At 44.0% G+C, this 19,803-nt stretch overlaps 2 protein-coding genes across 13 annotated transcripts in view; both read left to right on the top strand.

Annotated features, from left to right (window-relative positions):
- MTHFD2L (methylenetetrahydrofolate dehydrogenase (NADP+ dependent) 2 like) overlaps window positions 1-2,983 on the top strand; it is a 38,231-nt gene extending 35,248 nt beyond the window's left edge. For 2 of the 3 annotated variants that reach the window (XM_083836072.1, XM_083836074.1), the window contains one exon: window positions 15-1,540. In XM_083836072.1, the coding sequence (XP_083692198.1) occupies window positions 15-127 (113 nt within the window). In that variant the 3' untranslated portion in view covers window positions 128-1,540. Of the gene's footprint in view, window positions 1-14; window positions 1,541-2,862 lie in introns of those variants that run through there. The other variant, XR_014584408.1, reaches the window with a different exon arrangement.
- Window positions 2,843-19,803, top strand: part of EPGN (epithelial mitogen) — a 28,658-nt gene continuing 11,697 nt past the window's right edge. For 2 of the 10 annotated variants that reach the window (XM_083836090.1, XM_083836093.1), the window contains exons 1-3: window positions 4,544-4,561; window positions 8,921-9,041; window positions 10,045-13,854. Coding sequence is in view for 8 of the 10 variants with exons in the window: in XM_083836087.1 (XP_083692213.1) it covers window positions 3,937-3,973; window positions 4,448-4,561; window positions 8,921-9,041; window positions 9,592-9,744; window positions 10,045-10,099 (480 nt within the window). In the remaining 2 variants the exon portion in view is untranslated. The other 8 variants (XM_083836096.1, XM_083836094.1, XM_083836088.1 and 5 more) reach the window with 8 other exon arrangements.

Raw genomic sequence — 19,803 nt, 5'->3', positions numbered from 1 at the left:
CTCTTTTCTCTCAGAAGTAAAGAAGAAAGCTGGCTTTATCACTCCAGTGCCAGGAGGGGTGGGACCTATGACTGTCGCAATGCTTCTGAAGAACACCCTCATAGTTGCTAAAAAGCTTGTTTACTAGAGCAAGCAGGCTGTCTTGGAAGAAGAATCCAAGTTGTTCTATTTATTGACATACAAAACCTTTATTTTTTACTACAAAGGTATTTATTTCTACATTGTATTTATTTTTTCATGTAAACTATATTGAAGGTGATGGTTTACAAAATGTTAAGATACTTTGTGTTACCTCCCACTGACTTGTGAACAAAACTGAATTGGAGAATGCAATCTTTGCTGATGTATTGGTGGTGGTCAACTGTGTGTATGAAAATGAAGAACAAAGCTTGAATTACAAATATGCCTGTTTATTTTGAGATGGGGTGCTATTGTCGAGTTTGTTTAAACACTTGGGACCCTCAATCTTGTTTAAAATGTACAAAAACTAGATTTCAGCTTGCTGGATATCGTTTGGGTTGGGTTCTGATGTCATGGAGCACTCCAGGTGTAATTTGAAGTCTTGAATATTATATTTTTTGGTAAACATTTAGATAGCATCAATCTTAAATCTGAAAGGAATGAAAGACTGGAATTTGTTTCACCTGTCAGGCAGTAATGTTGGCAATTAATGCAAATGCTCAGTCTGCATTTTAAAACAGTTGTGTACTTAAACATTGGCTAAACTCTCGTCTTAAATGTATTCAAGAGGACTGCATGAATAGGCACCTAGAATTGAGGCCAGAATTGTTTTCTTGCTGTGTATGGATTTGTTTGACTATGTTTTCACACACAGTACCTACAAAAAAAAAAAAAAAAAAAGCTTTGAATAGGTGACTTGATTGGATTGGACTTTACCTGGATAGAATGTTGTTAAAGCTGCTTTTAATGTACATTTGTATGACATGGGGGGAGAGAAAGAGAGAAGCAAAAGTTTATCCATGATGGAAATATTTGTATTGGAATTTGAAATAATTTACTTGTTCTCTTGTTTTCTGAAACAGCGTGAAGGATTACAGTTCATGATGGAAAGCTGAGCCTTTTACTTGTTTACAACATTTTGCTGCTTAGAGAGAACTAGGTGGGATAATAAGATGCTTGCTTTGAAAGGAAATAGAGACTGTGAAAATAAGTGGGAAGAGGGATAATTAGCAGTATGTTTCTATACCTTAATCTTTTAGTTCCAAAGACAGATCCAGAATAGTCTCATGCAATATAAAATTTCAGGTGGCATTACTGTGAAGATGCCAGGTTTATTGAGTGTATGCACTATTGACTTGAAGAGCCGACCCCAGTTCCCACTGAAGTCAGTGGGAATCAGTTTGGGCTGTTGTCTTCATAAATTTTTCTCATTTGGGCAAACTTTATTTTAGTCATGAGCCTTTGGTGTATGCCAGTAGACTCAAGATTACTTGAATGGGGAAGAAAAAGAAGTGCGACTCAATGTTGCTTCTGTTTATTTAAAAAAAAATGCTTGCTATAATAAAAAGAAGGAAATGGATCATTGTTTCTGTGCTACTTGATCTTCTGATGGTCTTTCTGAGAGTTTTGCTTAATGTAGTTTTTGTAAAATAGCTTCACAGATGCATTACTAAGCATGTGGAAGCAATAGTGCAGACACTTGCTTATCTGTTTAAATTAAGCAGTTGGTCAACCCATCATGGGCTGAGGTGGAATAGAACTTGTTCAGTTCTGCAGATCTTTCTGTGACAAATGTTAATACAGTTTGTGTTGTTTTTTCTTTTTCAGTGCATTAAGAGTGGAACGTTGTTAGCGTTTTGCTTGTTCAGTCATTATTTAGTTTGTTCACATTGCTTTCCTGAATTGATGTTCATTTTCTTTGCTTTAACTGAAAATGGACTCCGCGTTTTTGGCAGAAGAACAACCTAAGGCATTTTGCTTGTGTCACTCGAATGAGTCTGCCTCTTTCATATACTGCAAGCAGTTTATTGTGCATCTTCAGCTTTTTCTCTTTTCACCTCTCACGGGTGAGTTAACGTTGCACAAAAGCCAGCAAGACGGAGGTTTTGCTCAGCAGTGTGCCGTTCTGGGAGCTGCCAGACGCATCTGTGAGAGCACTCTCCGCTGTGACATCCAGAGGGAACAGCCTGTTTCCAGCCTGAAAAGCACACTCGTGTGCCAGGACCCAGTCAGGTCTGGTCCAAGCACGAACACCCCGTGGCGGACAGCTGCACGGCCTCATCTGCTGAACCCTTCTTGCAGGCCTACCGCGCCCAGCTCTGTTGCCTAATGATGAAGCCACCTCTCGGATTCAAGCCGGATTAAGTTCCCATTGTGTAGATGTGTGTTGAAAGGAAGGCTCATGAGACTTACCCCTGCTTGGGACTGATAGCAAAGGTTATCCAGGAAGGCATACACACTCCCGTCGATCCGGGGAGTGCACAAGCTGCACTAGATCAGTGTGCAGGCATGTGGCAATTCAGGATACCGAAGGAAGGGAAAAGCCTCCTGGAATGCAGTCCATGAGCAGGAGAACGCATAATTAAAATGTGCATAACTAGCTTGTGTTTTTCCCTGAACTTATGAAGTGGTTAGATTTAATCCCATAGATCACTGAGGAGAGCGTGGTGTAGAGGGAGAACTTGAGCTGACCGGAGTTATTAGGGCATCTATCAGAAGGTTTTGTGTGGTTTTTGTTTTTTAAATCAGTTGTGATAAGTTTTTTGTTGCTCAGAGCTCACAGTTGAGAAACTGCAAGTTGGGGTGAAGTTAGCAGTTTTCTTGGGGTGAGAGTCAAGAATTTTGGGGATGTTGAAGTGATTTTATGTTATTGAACTGGGCCTTTCTGATGATATCCTCTAGTGCGTCTGGCTGCCTAAGAACCCTTCGGAGGGACCAGTCCTACTTGTTCCAAGTTGCCTGTGACAAAGGAGAGTATTTAGGGCTGTGGAGAGCAGCTTAGTACAAGAACTGTGTGTGTCAGGTATGTCTTAAAGACCTACAAATACTTGATGTAAAAACCATGATTGGTCTCATTATGCTACCCACTTCCTTGAAAGGGGAGCGATGCGCTCTCGTGGCTGGATAGAGGCAGCAGGAATGATGGCATGGCCTAGTACAGCCTCCTCTTTCAGCCAGTATTTTCTCTCTCCTTTGTTTTCTCTGTGCTCTGCCAGCTCCCACCTGCCACCCTGCACAACCACAGACTCCAATGGGGCTGGTGCCCTGCCTTGCTTCAGAGGCCTGTGCTCAGAGTAGGCTGAATGCGAAGTGGTTAGCATGCCCCTCCGGCTCGCCAGAGCCTGTGATCAAAGGCCTATTGCTGGCAGTCACTGCTGGAGAACATCAGCCATTATCTGTGTGTCTGATCGCTTCCTACTCCTTGCACTAGCTGCACTCGCAGTTCCTCGTTGGGATAGCAGGGAACTGGGGCACGGAAGGGACCGGGGCAAAGCAGGGGCTGGACCCCGCTTCCTGAAATCCATGGCAGCAAGCTGAATGTTGACCATCCGCCTAGAATTAACACAAGACTTGCGTTGCTAAGGGAAAGAAAGAGCACATTGTTCACAATACATCTTTTTTGTTTGTTTTGCTCGCTTCTGTTTTTGCTGTATTTCATTGATCTGCTCTGGCACATACCAGGTCTCTTGAAAACTGCATCTTTGCATGCACAATAATGCCCACAGGTAATAGGAAACTAGGGTTTCAAAAGAAAACCTGATCCCAATGCTAGATAATAGTAGTTTCCTAAATAAATGTGTGGTTGCCCCGGGGGCTGAGGTTGTTGCCAGATGCACCTTTTTTTGATTGGCGAGAACAGCAGATGACGCTTCATGGCATATAAGTGCAAGAGAAAACACACGGGAGCACAGATAAGCAGAGCAAACGAGCTACCTGGAAAGAAGAATTGAAAAGGTGCTAAAGCAGCTGCTTGCAATGGCATTTGGAATGCTAATTTATATTTTGCTGAAAGGTAGGTTTGGAGGGGGCTTTTCTATGTCATAGTACACTGGGCTTTCTGGAGCAAGAGCTCACTCTATCTGAAATAAGCAGTAGGAGTGGAAAACATGCAAAGACGTTGTGAAGCAGCATTGTTTTAGTTAATATGAACCTCAACGAAGTTTTTAACAGATAAATAATAATTTAGACTTGGAAAAGAGGCTACTTTGTTAAGTAGGTGTAATATCGTCTGTAATATATTGCAGGTAGTCTTGTCATAAGTTGTATAGATAATCGAATGGAGATGGATTTTGGATTTCTGCAAATGATAGGTTTTTTTTCCCCACAATCGTAATAATTATTCCGTGACAAAAGGAGGTTTGAGGCAGGAACATTTTACATGAGCTGTTATTACTTTTCTGCATTGCATCAGAATTTGTAATAAGTGGGTAAATGCTTTCTGAATGAAATGAACCTTGAATAGATACGCTGAGTTTTTCTGTTACAGTAAGCATCTATTTGCATTACACAGCAATGGGGGCACTGAGTGAAGAATCAGCTATTACTGTTTCATCCCTCAGCACAGAATTGTGGAATAACTGGACAAAAAACAACACTGAAGGTATTTGTGTTTCATTCTGTTTTTCTCTATTAATCTGCCACTGAATAGGTTTTATTTTGTTTTATGCTAATAGCTGCTGTAATGCTCCTGTCAGTTAGATGCAGTTGGGTTTTGAATATATTGTACATGTGGGATGAGCTACTTTATTCATGGAGCCTTGAAATCCTCTCTGAAATAATGGCTGTTGCTCAGCTGTGGTAGGCTCATTGCTGACCAGCTCAAGAATCACTTATCCAAACCTTTTTATAATTAGAGAAAGGTATTTTGAGGCTATTTGGGATAGTTTATCTACACCTTTACTGGTCATTTATGTTTTAACTAGTGCTTGGTTTCTAGCTGTCTTCAGTCTGAGTCTTTATGCGCTGAAGTGAGAATGCAGCAAACGTAACTTAAAGTGATGCCTCTCATTATGGTTACTCAGTAGTTTTTCTTTGTTGCAGTTTTGCTTTCGGCTATCACAGCTTCCCCAGCCCTTTTCAGAGCACTAGCACTCTCTTCTCTTTCTTTTCTGACTGAAATGTGAACTCAAGCTATTTACTTGCCAACATCTGAGACCAGAGTGCTGTGTTTATCCTGCAAGCTGCATTCTTGATGTTACTTCAGGTGCTAGTGATGTCATTACTTTTGGAGACCTGTGCGATCTGGAACTGAGGTTTTGGCAGGTCAGTAAAGGAGGAAGGGATTTTAACTGTGATACTTATTAATGTCTTTGTACTTTTAAAAGAACATAAACATGCATACAAATCATTTTCTGCTAATTGTAAGTCATCTTGGGATGTCTTGCAAGCTTTTCTTAGTAGATCCATAAGCTTTTTATTTTTCTCATAACAAGTCAAACTGCTGTTCTCTTTTTGTGTCTGTTTTGTCAACGTGGTACAGTTTTATAGACACAAGCACGTTCGTACACATGCTGTATGTGTTGGACTGTATTATTTTTGTGTGTATATATATATAAAATATATATGTATATGCACTTGCACACATATCTACATACTTGTAACAGTCAAGATGGTGTTGATTTTTGACTGCAGTAGTTTGATTTATCAGCCCAGCGCTTGTGGTCTGGCCTGGTGGTTGTGTCTGACACAGTTCTTCCAGAGTTGCATACAGAGCAAACAGGAGTATAATGAAGTAGACATATTTGTTGGGACTCGATACGTACTCTGTATTATTTCTAAACAGCAGGAGTTATGTGTCATATTTTAATAAATAAGAGTTGTGTTTACAGGAACACAACCATGACTGCAGTTGTTCCATGCTAGTTGCAGTTGTGCAAATCAACTAGGTACCCGTGCTGTTAGCTGAGAGCTTGTTTCCCTCGGTAATAATACAAATGTATAACCCTTCAAGCACACGTTTGCACAGGTAGTTAAAGGTATATGTAGGCGTATCTTATACGCAGCCCTTGATAAATCAGAAAATGTCATTTCTGGCAAGAAGATTAGAAAGAAATGCTTGAAGAGTCACCAGAGAAACTGAATTCCCAGGTAAGAATCAATGGAGGAAACAGCAGTTTTCTGTGGGACTGCAAGTCCTCTGAGTCGTTCTCCACAAGCTGCACTTCAGTCCTAATTTCTGCGCGAGGAACAACAACTCCATCTTCATCCCATCTACAAGACCACGTCCAGTTTCCTGTTGTTATACCTTAGGTAGGCCAGTGTAACCAGTGCTGGCACTGGGAAACATTAGGCTCTGCGATCAGTTGGGGAAAGAAACGTGGAGAGCTTGCAAAGCAGGGACGAACAACTTAAGATGCTCTTTCAACCAAAATGAAACCTTTTAGTGAAATTTGCAGCCAGAATTTGGGACGGGCTTGGTTTTACTGGGGAAAAACGAGACCCCTTCATTGCCACAAGCCGCTTCCTCTGTGACTTCAAGGGAGGTCCTGAACCTGGGGCTGACCCCTTCCCTCCCCTTCCTGACGCTCCCGTTCCTCCCTGGCACACCATACCTTAAGGCTGAGCTGTCGTGGTCTTAGTGGCTCACTCTTTTGGTAGCCGGTCTGTCAGTTTTGGCATGCCTGGGCTTCCAGGTTCCTGTAGTTTTTGATTTCATGTCGGATCTTGCCAAGTGTATCTGTTGGAATGACTCAGTTGTAGGCAGCTGTTGGGTGCTTACACAGCATGCTTTTCTTTCCTCACGTGACTTGAAAGGGCACATGGATGTGTTTGTTCAACAGCTTGTTTAGTATCTAGGTGGATAATATGATATGAATTAGCATAATGCTCTGGGATGGGTTAGAAAATCTTTCTTTTTGTTTTCGAGACTCATCATTCTTGTAAAGGTAATCATTTGTACTTTTGCAACGTCAGAATAATTAGCACTTGGGATCTGCATGCATACACTTTAGATGGGATCTTGCAACCCACACTGGACAAAGCTCTCGCTCCTGAAGTGAGGGAGGGCAGGCTTGCTCGTTTGTGGCCTGTGTTACAAGATGTTTGTCTTGAGCACTTTCCAGGCAGGCTTCTGTACAAGGCTGACCTTAGTTTCTAATTACAATGCTAACTTTGGTACTCAGGGAAGTGCCTGTGTGCACTAAGCAAGCTTTCTTCCAGAAGTCGCTGGATGGAAGGCTGCCATCTCTCGGCAAAGGTGTTGTAAATAGAGAGGGATGCTTTGGCAACCTAGCAGTGGTAGCGTAAAGCTCACCACTGAGTGTTGCTGCATGCAGGTCTGACCTGGGAGTTGTTTCAGGCCCTCTCTGCTGCGCTGCAGTGTGCCATACAGACAGGGCCTGAGCTTGGGCATCTCCCTCAGTGTACGTGTATTGTCTGTCACTGGATTACTAGGCCAAAAATATGCATCTGGTATACATCTTCTAGCCTTGTATTTCTAGCTTCAGGACTTCTTTCTCCACAAATCATCGAGAGGCACTTGTGAGTCTTTGTTTTATTTTTTACAAGACTAGGAAATGTGCTGGAAACATGCTGTTTTCTCAGCCCAAACAATTATGAATATAAATAAATGAAGACATGCTTTTTCTCCTCCTCCGTAGCTTTGCCTGAGAAAGAAGAAATCCCTCTGCTCTTTTTCGGGAAGACTTGAATTATTCCTTGTTCTCTAGAAACCTCTCCATAAGCTGGAAGTCTGATTTCTCTGTAAGATGTTAGGGGGCACTATTTTCAAAGCAGTGCTGTTCAATCTGAGTGCATGAGTGGGTTCCTGCTATGAAACGACTCAGACTGAACTTGCCTCAGAAAATGGGGGGAATTGGTGGTGTTAGTCCTGAGTCTGATAATTGTTTCATCAGTATAATCTTTCTAAACCTTGATTCAGCACTTAGTCAGAAAGGAGGCTTTCTGCTTGCTGTGCCGTTGTTTAGTCACTGAGCAGACCTGGTCACCTTGTCACCTTCCCACCTGATGTTATGTTTCTTGTGGTCCTAATGGAAAGCTGGTGTTGACGTAGGCTCAGTGAGGAAATCATCTTCAGTCATCTTAGAACTGTCCCCTCAAATAGTAACACACTGGACATCACACCCCACCAGAGACTGCTGTAAATTGGGTCGAGAGACCAGTTCAAACTGATACTCGCTTTGAGCCTTCTTTCTGTTTGCTACAGCCCTTTTCTTGTGACAGATTGATGCTGGCATCTGTGCTTCTTCCACGCAGAGGGGTGCCTCACTCCTGGGCTCGGGCTCTGCTCTACCACTAGATAACACTGGTCTAAAACCCCAAAGAACAGCTTTGAATATTCTTTTGTTCCCGTTCATGTTTCAGATATAAGGTAATCATTTTCTGTGCTTTCGGAGCAGTAGCAAGCATACTGACCTGGATGTAGATGATTTTGATCAAGTTTAAAAAATAAATAGTTGTGGGCCTCGCTTGCTTTTTGCATGGGAAGGCTGTCTGGGGAATGTGGGTTGCTTAAAACCATAACTGGACACTCTGCTAACAGGAGACCGTGGAGAACAGATGGAGGGAGCAATCCCACCATTCCTCGCTTAATTGTAGCTGCAGCACTGACAGACAGGAGTGCGGTAATTTGTCTTGTGATTGGAGGAAAAGGAAAAAAGAATTCATCATTTGAATTCAGACTGGGAAGCATATTAAGAATAATTCAGTGCTCTCATTGTATCCGTAGCCCCCTGAGCGAATATTCCATCATCATTTTTCTACACGCTCCTCAAGAGGAAGTAATTTACTTGCAGTTTGTTCTTCTTCCAAAGTCAAGCTGATGTATCTTAGAAGCTTGTTCTGATTAGCAGTGTTTGTCAAGAGACCTATCTCAGTGAATTTGTATATTAGGTGTCTTTCTGCAGGAGCTGTCTGTTCCTCTTGAGTTGTGAAAATATTTTTGAATTATTCAATTTATATTTTTTTTCCAAATATAACGTGGCTTTTTCCACTTTGACAGTAGAGTACACAGAGCAGCCGAGGCTCTTGAAGCTTATGCAGACCTGTCTGGAAGAACACCACAGCTACTGCATTAATGGACTCTGCGCTTTCCACAGTGAACTGAGGAAACCCATATGCAAGTAAATAAAACTGTTTATAAGTACTCTTCTTATAGAATTAGCCTTGTTTCTTGCTATGCTTTATTGTTGTAACCAATTTTCAGCAGAGCACAACTTTCAAGTGGCATTGAAGTATCTGCAGGCTTAAAGCTTGGCGCAGTCTTGGATGCTATGCTGGCTCAGGACTGATGACAAGGCAATAATTCTGTGCTGTTATAATACTAAGGAAGAAAGAGGGAGAATTAACAACTCTAGATCCACAGCCTCAGTGGCATCTCAGATCAGAACTAGCTCTAGAGTTAAAGAATGTTCACAGCAGGCGCAACAAAGGGGACAAGATATTTTAGGATGTCAGCTCCAACTCCATTACTGTACAGCTGCTTACATACCCTAGATAGACTGGGACAACTGGTAGTCTTGTTGAAGAGGTTCTGACTGAGTCCCAGATTCAGTCCATCCTAGTTTAGACTTGTTCTAAATTGTTTAAAACTACTCAAAACTAACATGTTTCTGAAGTACAAAGTCTAAGATATTCTGAGTAATTTTTACACGGTGTATATTTAATTTGTAGGTGCCTTGCAGGTTATAATGGAGAGAGGTGTGAACATTTAACACTAAATTCCTATGCACATAATTCTTACGAACGCTACATTGCTGTGGGAATTGGTGTAGGGATACTGACAAGTGGGATACTTGCCATCATCTACTGCTACGTACGAAAGAGGTACGGGAGACATGTAACCTTCTCATTCTGTTCAACTGAATTACAGTGGGGGGGGAAGCTGTGCAGAGTTTTTACAAGGGCGTTGGAAGCATGTGCTTGCATTTGTTGTGTGATCTTAAAGGAGTTGACGCTCAATATTTCTGCTTTCTGATCTTCCAGTTGTATAAAATGGTGCAGCTTTGCTAAAAGTGGGTTTTGTTGGGGCTACTTAAATGAATCAAGCAATTAGATCTAGTTCTGTTCAGACTACAGGGATTTTACGTGTGTCTGATTAAAATAACACAATGTTTTCCATTTTAGATGCAGGAAATTGAAATCACCCTACAAAGTCTGCACAGGAGAGACGGCGTTGTGAAGACGTGGCACTGGGACACTTAGCAATCTGCCTGTAAGCGAGAGGCGGTTCTGTTTGGAGGGCCACCCCACGCCATCTAGCAGGTACCCCAGCCTCGCTGATGAGGTGAAATGAAGGGAGTGACGGAGCGAGTGTGTAAACGGAACTGCTGCAGAACTGATGAGGTCCGTTCACTTATGAAGAAAGACTTGATATTTCTAGTAAAGGCTGCTAGATGAGCAGGTCAGAACAGCAAGGGATACTTGCAGCCTTCTCAGTGCTCTCCTGCGGTTCGTATTTGTCAAGGGGAGGACTGAGTCGTTCTATCTAGTTTTCGGTCATTTCAAGCCCTAGTAGAGTGTTCTGCTCTGATCTTTCCTGTCTTTTTTTGCGTCTTCCCTGAAACAACCTGTTTCACAATGGAATTGTATTATGAACATCATGTGCTGATGAGAAGCCATCTGGATTCTGCTTCTATTGCCGTATGGGACAAAATCATCAAGTGCTTTGGACTGAGGAAAATGCATTGTTCTCAGAGACTCAGTAAAATCTGGAATAACAGGTATGCAATTTCTGGAAAATTAGACTATGACACCTTTGGACAGAGCAAGTTCGTAACATTTTTGACGACAGAAGGAATTCAGCATCCTTCTTGAAATGGATTGTGGAGTGTGCTCATGACAAAGAACATAAGTCTTCCCAAACATCGTATAACAGCTCATCACATTGCTGAAACTTAAGGCAAAACATCGCCTTGCTGCGTGGTGATTTCAGAGCAAGACTCCAGCTGCTACAGAATCTGGAATTTTGTTATGCAACTTAGCATAGCTTTGCCAAGGAAGCATGTTCATTTTACAACTTGTGCACATCCTGTGCACAATGTGACCACTCAGATAAGAAAGAAATGGCCACAGGGATTTTGTTTCATCCTGGCCAGACAGATTATTACCAGGTGCTTGTTTTTCTTCATCTTTCCTACAAAGAAATGCGAAGGCCGGAGGATTTTGTTCAAGGAGAAGGGACTAAGTTGGTTGTAAGGATGGTGGCACTAACTCTGACTTCTCACTGACATCTGGAGAATTTGCCAATGCTGATGAGACTGGAGATGGCTCCCAGAGATTTTTCATTTCAGCTGTTGCACATTGTAGACAAATCTGCTGTGCTTAGTCATCTACAAGGAAAACGAAGTTAGGTACCTCAACAATCTTTGGGATTTTTGTGGAATAATGCAGGCTCCTAAATTGCTGTGCATTGCTGAGAGGTTCAATTTCTTTGTTATGCAAGTTCATTTTTACCAAAGGATGGATGTCATTTGTTTTTTGTTTAAAAAATAATAATAATAAGCTGTGTATTTGTGAGACTGCAATGGTAATGCTGAAGTGTGTACAGAAGGCTGGATTTTGAGGAGGTAGATGCATGCTTGAGCACTTGAGTGTTCAGAAGTTCAGTGGGCTTCTCACCTGGGGGATCCTGGTCAGTAACTGAATCATCTCAGCTCTTGATTTCATACAAAAAAAAAAGGCAAACAAAAAAAAAAACCCACAGCACATCACCCTGATTGGACATGATTTTGAAGTCTGCTTTCAGTTGTTGCCCGAATGTTTTCTGTGTCACCTGTATGTAGTGAGAGAGCAATTAGATGTTAATACCTGTGCAAATGCACATAGGCATGCAAAAAACACCCCTCACCCCTTGCACACACACACTGTACAGAGGCTGAACTGAAGTACCTATTAAAAACTGCATATCTTCAGGAAAACACAAGTTAAGGATCTTCCTTGTATCTCTGAGAAAATTTTAATCGCTGGACAGGCCAAAAAGAGGAAAAGCTGCAAAGCATTTGTCATGCAAATTAATCTTTTCCAGTGTCTCTTCCCACACACACATTGCAAGTGTTGCATTCACTTGTAGAGAAACAATCTTTTTGCATCAAGAAGTCTATCCTGGAGCAGCCATTCACAGTAACACAACTTTTTCAGTGCGTATATGCAGCTGTTTGAGGAGTTTTCAAGGCAGGAGTTTGAACAACTGGAATTTCTTTTGTCCTAAAGAGCTGTCAACAGAGAGATGGATTTGTGTTTGTGTTTTAACCGTTTGTGCATCCACTCACTGATGTTCTTCACTATCTGGTGGCCAAATGGGTACACTGCAGGACATCAAAGTGCTTCTTGAAAAGTATTTATTCATTACAGAGATACTCTGTACCTAGAGAAATGCACACTGATTTTTTTTTATGTTTAGCTAAAACATGGATGCCAGCTGGAAAGGAAGGTTATTTCAAGGCCCCAGTTTGGCAGGAAACTTTTTCTAGTTTGCTTTCAGGACCAAGGCAGCTCTGTGAGGGCTGCCTGCGAAAGTTTGCAGGTGTTTTGTGCTAATGGAAGAAAAGCTCAAGAGTGAAATAGCAGATGAGTCCATGACATGCAAAATAAAACTTGGTCTAAGTGCAGGGAGAGTAAAATGGAAAGACAGATGGAAGAAGGAAGAAAAAGGAGGTCTTTGCTTTATTTTTCTAATTACTTTTTTCCAATTGGTATTGAGGCTTCCAGACGTGGGTTCCTCACCACTTGGGTGCTCTACGTCCTTTGTGCCAAAGCACGATGTGGGAGCAGCCTGCCAGCTTCTCAAACATCCCAGCTTGGTGGCACCAACACAGATGACTGTTCTCTCTGTCAGCCTCCACAGTGTTTACGGGCTGTAGCCTGTGTGGGAGAAGAGCCTTGTCATTGCAGTTCTAAGGGATTTCATCAGGCCCAAGCTGTGTTTGAGGCATCACTGCAGGAATGAATCACTCAGCTGTTTGATGCAGTGACCCTGCTGAGGAAGTCTGTGCTGCCTCAGATTGCTTCGTGGAGTCAGCTGTGCTGAGCCCTGCCTTGATAAGTGACAGGTGCTACTAGGCCAGTATTGTCTGTTGCTGCTTACAGTGCTGAATTTCCTGCAGAACTGGCCCGTCAGAGGATCGGGATCGTCTTTCCTGTCTCATTTATCAGGCTCAGACTCTTTCTGTAATGGCATAATTAACAGAGCTGTAAGCTTCTCTTTCCTATTAGCTGCACGTGCCAAAAACGCTGCCATTTTGGGAGGAGACCCTATGTTTGCGTGGCTTCTGGGCACCCCTGCGTCAGGCTTAGTGGGGGCACCGGCTCAGCAGAGAGGAGAGAGAGATGCTAAAGACTGGGACCTGCCTTTGCAAAGGACAGAGCATTGCTTTGCATGTGATCCTGGCTGCTGGAACCACATCACGATGCCTTGCAGTGCATCACTTGAGCCTAGCTGTCCATAAGCCACCAAACCCTCTCTGTGCTTCGCAGCAATCTGCTCTCAACATCTGGGTGCACTTTGTCACTAATGCTTGGCTGGTACTTGAGCGCCTCCCCAGAATCTGACACCTGTTTTCTTCTGAAATACCTGGGTAGCCTGCAGTGTACCTGATGGCAACAAGGTCCATTTAAAATGATGGGATGCAAGCCTGTGGAAAAGATAAGTGTCCTGACAAAACGCTACTTTTAATCTGGGAAGGAAGCATATTGTTGGCTGACAGTCAGTGCACGAAATGTCCCTGTGGGCACTGAAAACTGTCCCACCTTCCTGACGAGGTGTGCTGTTGTTTCCCAGCAGTGCCCAAGATCACACAGGAGTACATCAGCAACCTGAGCAGGGGGCATGCGAGCAGCCAGGCCACTGGCCCAACTCGTCCGATAGCCAGTCAGCAGCGGCAGGCGGTGCCAAAGGCTCCCAGAGGAGGTCTGAGAGATGTGGTGGCAGGCAGGCAGGTAGGAGAGTTTTCCCTCAGAGAAGGTTTTCTCTTATTGTTGATAACTGAGAGTAGGGTTTGGATGATAACACAGCAGTGTGTCTGATCCTTCTCACGTACTATGGAAAGACAGCTTCTTCTAGTGTGTAGTAAAAGAATAAAAAAAGATTTGTGTCCATATGGCTGGCAAAAGGCTATCTTGGGTGTCGTTTGAGCCATTAATACTGGGTTATGTCCTAGGAACTAGAGGTGAAATGGGTTACTTGCTAGCAGTTCTCTATTTCAGGCAAAAACAAACATATGACTGAGCATAACTTCCTAACTTTTTAGTTCTTAACACTAGTTCTGTTTTATTTCATTTCTGGTCCATGTAATATGCTGTGGTTGGAAAAGCATCCCTCAAAGAGAAGGCCAATTTGGCAAAATAATGAATTTAATAATTATGTTAAGAAGAGTTCCAGTGACCTCTGAAGCTTGCAGTACTTAATTGATTTGACTTCACAGCATCCACGTGAAGCAGATCAGTGTGCTGGGGATGATGTGCTGTGGACAACTGAGATGAGGAGGGACTAAATTCACGTGAGTGAGAGGCATTGGGGCAGTGAATCCAGAATCCAGAGCCTCTTGTAGTGCTGTAGCCGATAGACCATGTTTTTGCTCCTTTCAGTGCTCTTAAGAAATGGTTATCGCATAGATGGATAATGCACTAGTAGTTTTCAGAGAGAGAAAAGAAGGGAATTCTAGGTAAGATGAAAGTTTGAAGGCAAGAACAAGAGTTTCTTCTTGAATATTCATTTGAGCTCTGGGTGGTGTATGACATGAGGACAAGGTTTTTGTTTGAGAAGTATGACAACAAACCAGTATTTGAGAGGGGAAAAAAAAAAAGGCAATTCACATGTGCAAGTAAATCATCAGAAGGTTGTATGCAGTTAGCTCCAACCCATTGTGTGTAGGGTTTGTGGAAGTCCTGCTCATTTCAGGAGCTCCTGGCCAGGAACAGAACAATTTCAGGGCAGCCTTTAGAAAAGTGAACGTGACAAATTAGGAGGGGGGAATGTACTGGTTATTGTTTACATTTCAAGGCGTTGGGTGGCTCAAAGGCACGAGTGAGCAAATTGGCCTGACGACTGAGAGACTGAAAGTGCTGTCTGCACAGCTCAGTGCTTTGGTCACTGCGTTTGTAGAGCTCTGATGGCATCTGCAGTGACGTGTGGCTGCTCGTGCACGTCACGTCCTTTGCTTGGCTCTGAAGAGGGAAGCACCTGTAGAGGTCCCTATTGTACTATAAACCAGGAAATCACTCGGGATGCCTTTACGACCCAGTTAACAAACAAACAGAAAAGTGCAGCTACTCATTAAAAGCTCAGTGTAAGTAGTCATTAATTATCATGACAGCAATAAAATCTTGGACTATGACTAGGCTCTGGGCTGCTCCTACTCTCGCTGAAGTGAGTGTGAGTAAGAGCAGGCTCTAAGAAGCAGCTCTCAGTGAGCTGAAAGAGGTATCACAGCACAGCTGCTGCCGCTGGTTTGTGCAGAAGAGGAAAATGTTAATTGTGGTCTTGTTCGGAGTACAAGTCCCTTTTGCTAGTTGCTGTGCATGTGGAAAGAGCACCCTCGCTCTTGGCTGCTGGAGTTCAAAGCTGGAACTTCTGGATTGAGAGCAGGCCTGGACTCAGTTCCTGTGCCCAGCACCCATGTAGGCAGGTGGACCCCTAAGTGAGAGGTGAAGTTGGGTAATGCAGCAAGAAGATGTGAATGCCTCCTCTGGAGGAGGACCCATGAAATGAGAGGAAACAGAGGCATAGGGAAGCCAAGTCACTTGATCTAAGTCCCAGAAAACAAGATGGGTATGTAGACCCTGGGCCTTTGGCCTGCCCTTACACAACCTAGGTAATGGCTTTTTCTCCCATTTGCAGCCCAATATTTTGCCTTTATTAAGAAAGAGCATAGGTATGAGGCCTGGCAAGATACCCTGGAAGAGACCCCCGAGGCAGGGTAGCCGTTCAGGAGGCATTTTGTTAATAAAGGATAGAAATCTGTAGCACCTATGATCATGTTTTCATGGTCTCAAGTCTAAATCTTTTTTTCTTCCTTGCTGGGGCTTCAATTTGATAAATGTTCACATAGAAGAGAAAGTCACAATGTAGGCAGTAAGTGGCACAGAAAAATACAAATATAATGCTCCCTGTCATGGGATTTTTCCATATAGCTCATTCTTAAAGATGGATTATGGTCTGTGTCCTGCTGTTACATCCCTGTAGAAGTAACAGTTCACATAACCACACTGAGGCTGTTGTATAGCTGGTCCAATTGATTCTTAGTTTGATGGAGTTGGACAAATTAAAATTTTAATCTTAAAAATATAAGAAATTCACAAGCTAGGGTAAACACAGTTTTAAATGCTTGTCTTCTGTAACAGTTCAAGATGAGCTGAACGTGGGACTTGAGGCATGTCTTGCCAAGCCACCTTTTGGGAGATGTCCATCCAATTTTTTTCCCCATTTTGGCAATCAGGACTCCTGCGACATTGGCAGGTAGCTCTGGGATCAGTTTTGCAACTCAGAAGTCAGAGGTATCCAGATGCCACATTTGGGTTCTGTATCTAACAGTGACTCACTTAAACACAAAATTTTAAAGAAATCTTCATGTTGAGTTTATCTGGTGCAGGTTTGCAAACAAGTTGCCTAATAGCAGTTCCATTTTGACACTCTTATTTAAACACTACTTTGTCCTTTAACAGGCAGAAATACAGCTGGTGGTTCTTTGAGTACTAGAAATTCAAATGCAGCTGTGTTTCCTGGTCATGACTGACCCAAAATACCGTGTGGTGACTTTGCCATTGGCCAAGGAGAGACTGAGGATGGGGAGCCAGGCTGAGGCTGCTGTGGGAAGGCTTCCCAGGCACAGCACGTGCAGGAGCCCGGTGCTGAGTGCACCCCACGTGCTGTGCAGGGGCTACAGACCTCCTGGGAGCACTGTTTCTGGAGTAGCTGCTGCTGTTTGCAAATTCTTCTGCCTTCAGCTTCCCAAGGCAAGGAGCCACGATGTGACCTGGGGTTGGGAGTGGTACAGCTTGTCACTGTCACTTTATGACATACGCTCTGCTCTTTGCTACTTTGAATTATTTTATAGTGTTGTTCTGTTATTGTTTTTGCTGTGGCAGGCGAAGAAAAATCCAAGAACTCTTCCTCTGTCTTCTCTGTGCAGGACTGCAGCACAAAGATGCCTCCTGGTAGCTCCTGCTGTGAAATAGCACAGCCAGGGTTGAGACACAGGAAGATAGGGCCGTGCTTTGCAAGAGCATCTGACTAACCCGAGCAAAGCTAATTTGTTTGACATCATTTCTGTACGTAAGACTAAGTCTGTTTGTGTCCCATTGTTATGGCAAATCCCATGATGAGCTGCATTTTATTGACTTCTGCTGGCCGTTTGACGGAGCCCCGGCGGCAGATGTGAATAGGAGTGCTGTTCCAGGAAGCTGTCTAATAGATACTCCTTGGGATTTGGAAGGTTGCAGGGCAACCGGTAGGCCTAGCAGGTAGCTGCGACAGCTTTACGTAACAGGGAGGACCCAGGAGCTTTCAGGGCATCCCTGCCCTGCGAGCCAGGCAGCCCAGCAGCCACCCCGCAGGGGGTGAGGCAGGCTGAGATGAGGCAGTGGCAGGCAGGGGACAGTGTGGGGACCGTGATTTTATGGGACCATGCCACATGGCCAGAACACGCAGATTTTGACCTAAGAGTTTGTGTCTTTTCCCTCTCTTCAAGACTACAGTGGCACATGCTTATGCCTGTTTATTGGAGGGATGTTGCTGAGACAGCAAAACATGAGGAGGGGCCCTTCAGGTGGCCTCATCTGCACTTGTGCTTTTTGGCAACTTTTAGCATCTTAGACATTGGGTCTTGGCAGCTCTGGCACAGAACTTGGGCTCCAGCAGCCTTTTCTGTCTTCGTGCCAAGCACAGACACTTGGCAAGCTGGGATTTATCATACATGTAGGCATAGCGGGAGAGCTGCTGGTAAGGGTGGTGGTTATGCTATGTTATTTTCCAGCAAGGAAAATAAGTGGATGCAGAGTTCCTAGAAGACTGACTGATTGCCATGCTACAGGGCCTAGTCCTTCTGTTTAATCCAAGATCAGACCTGGGTCCGCATGGGAGCAAGTGCTGTGATACCTGAGGGCTGTAGCAGGTAGAGTGGTGGCTGTGAAAACAATCAAGTAGGAATTCATGCTAATTTCTCTTGCTGCCTTGGTGGCAAGGGGCAGAACTGTGAACTTGAAGGTGAGCATGAACTTGAAGACAAAGGCAAGTTGAGCCTGGCAAAAGGCTCATGAACCCGTGAGGCTTGTAATTTCCAACCTGATCCTGTAAAACAAGTCAGAAGAAACAGGATTGAGCATTTCAAGGCAAAACGAAGTTCGAGACCTAGAACTACCACTGGGAAGAGCTGACCAGTTGCACTTAGAGCATTAAGACCCGTGGAAGGGTGCAGGAGATGCCTGTCTCACTGCAGGGGCTTCTGGTTCAGCTGTGTTCTGGTTTCCCACTTAGGACTACAGCTGAGCAGCTTGTCATAGCCCCTACACAATGGTGAACTTGTGCAGCTTGGCTTATATTGCTGAAAAGAGCAGCTCTGAATTATCCCTTCTGGACATGCAGCCCCTGTTAAATGAATGCAGATCCCAGCAGTTGAGCTGGGTTTTGTAGTTGCATATGGATTGGTGATTAGACAATCTGACTGAACCAAGACAGTGATTTTGTTGATCAAAGCCATCCAGAACGTTAGTCCTGTTACAGCAGTGCCTGGAAGCTCACTGTGCCCTCTCATAACTGGCTGTCATTTGCATGATGACTGGTATGTGTCCAGCAGCTGGGGGTTAAAGCACAGTCTTTCCTCCTTTTCCAGGTAAAAGTGATGTTACAGATCTGCCTGCTGCTCTCGGAGCAGCACCGGCTCAGACTGTCCTGGTTTACCAGAATGAACCAGCACACAAATGCAGCACGGCTCCTGAGGAGCTGAAAGACTGGAAATTCTCTTGCCCTTTCCCCTCGCCTCGTTAATACTTCTCTTGACTTTTTTGGTGGCACGTTCATTGCTTCTCAAGTGCAAATATGTTTGTAAGGTCTTCTCCCTCAGGCACATCTCAGCCATCTGAATGCGTTCCTCCATCGCTAGCTGCTTTTCCCATCAAGATTACAGCAGCAAAAAATGTTCTCTATGGGCTGGGTGCTCCCCTATGCATGAAAAATGTGTGCAGGAGCCAAGAAACACCAGGAGTTTCTTCCTGATTGTTCCAAATAAGAATGGGGAGTGACGCAGGCGAAGGGCATGACCTTACATAGACACACACGCGTGTACTCCGAGATCTGCACGGAAATGGCCGTGACCTCAGCAAAACCTTATGGAGTTTAGGGGAAGTTGGACTGGGTTGTGTGGCCTCGGACATTCCCCTCCAACCCTTTCTTCTTTTCCAGCACGGTTCCTTTCAGGTCCAGGCTTCCTGGCCTTCCCAATGCAGGTGTCCCCTCTTTCCACCATCAGCAAGTGCTGTGATGCAGGAGGAAATCCCCTAAGTTTATTCTGTATGGAGGCCTCGAACGGGTTGCAGGGCAGAGGTGCCAAGGAGCATTTCTGCCCAGGTTCTGAGCAATGCCAAGGGCTGGGCTGGGCTCCAAAGAGAAGAAACTCTGCAAGGTTTCGCAGGGTTGGGAGGAAAGATGGAGCCTGCCATTCTTGCTTTCCCCTCCTGTTATTCCGGGCAAGTTTGCACTGGTTTGACCTCTCAGTTCATTTAGGCAGAGGACACATATCCCGGTGTGGGATCCCGCTGTAAACTGGTCCAGTGCACTCTTGTATTTCAGGTGCCACTTTCAAACTACAGCCTGGAAAGTCTTAAAAGAGGTATTCAGGATGATTCTGCAGAGGGTTAATTTGATTGCTTTTTAAACCATTAAGTATTTGTGAA

This window comes from Anser anser (assembly GCF_964211835.1).
Source record: "Anser anser genome assembly, chromosome: 4".
Classification (NCBI taxonomy): domain Eukaryota; kingdom Metazoa; phylum Chordata; class Aves; order Anseriformes; family Anatidae; genus Anser; species Anser anser.
The sequence above is the reverse complement of the archived record's forward strand: the minus strand, read 5'-3'. Positions and strand labels throughout refer to the sequence as shown.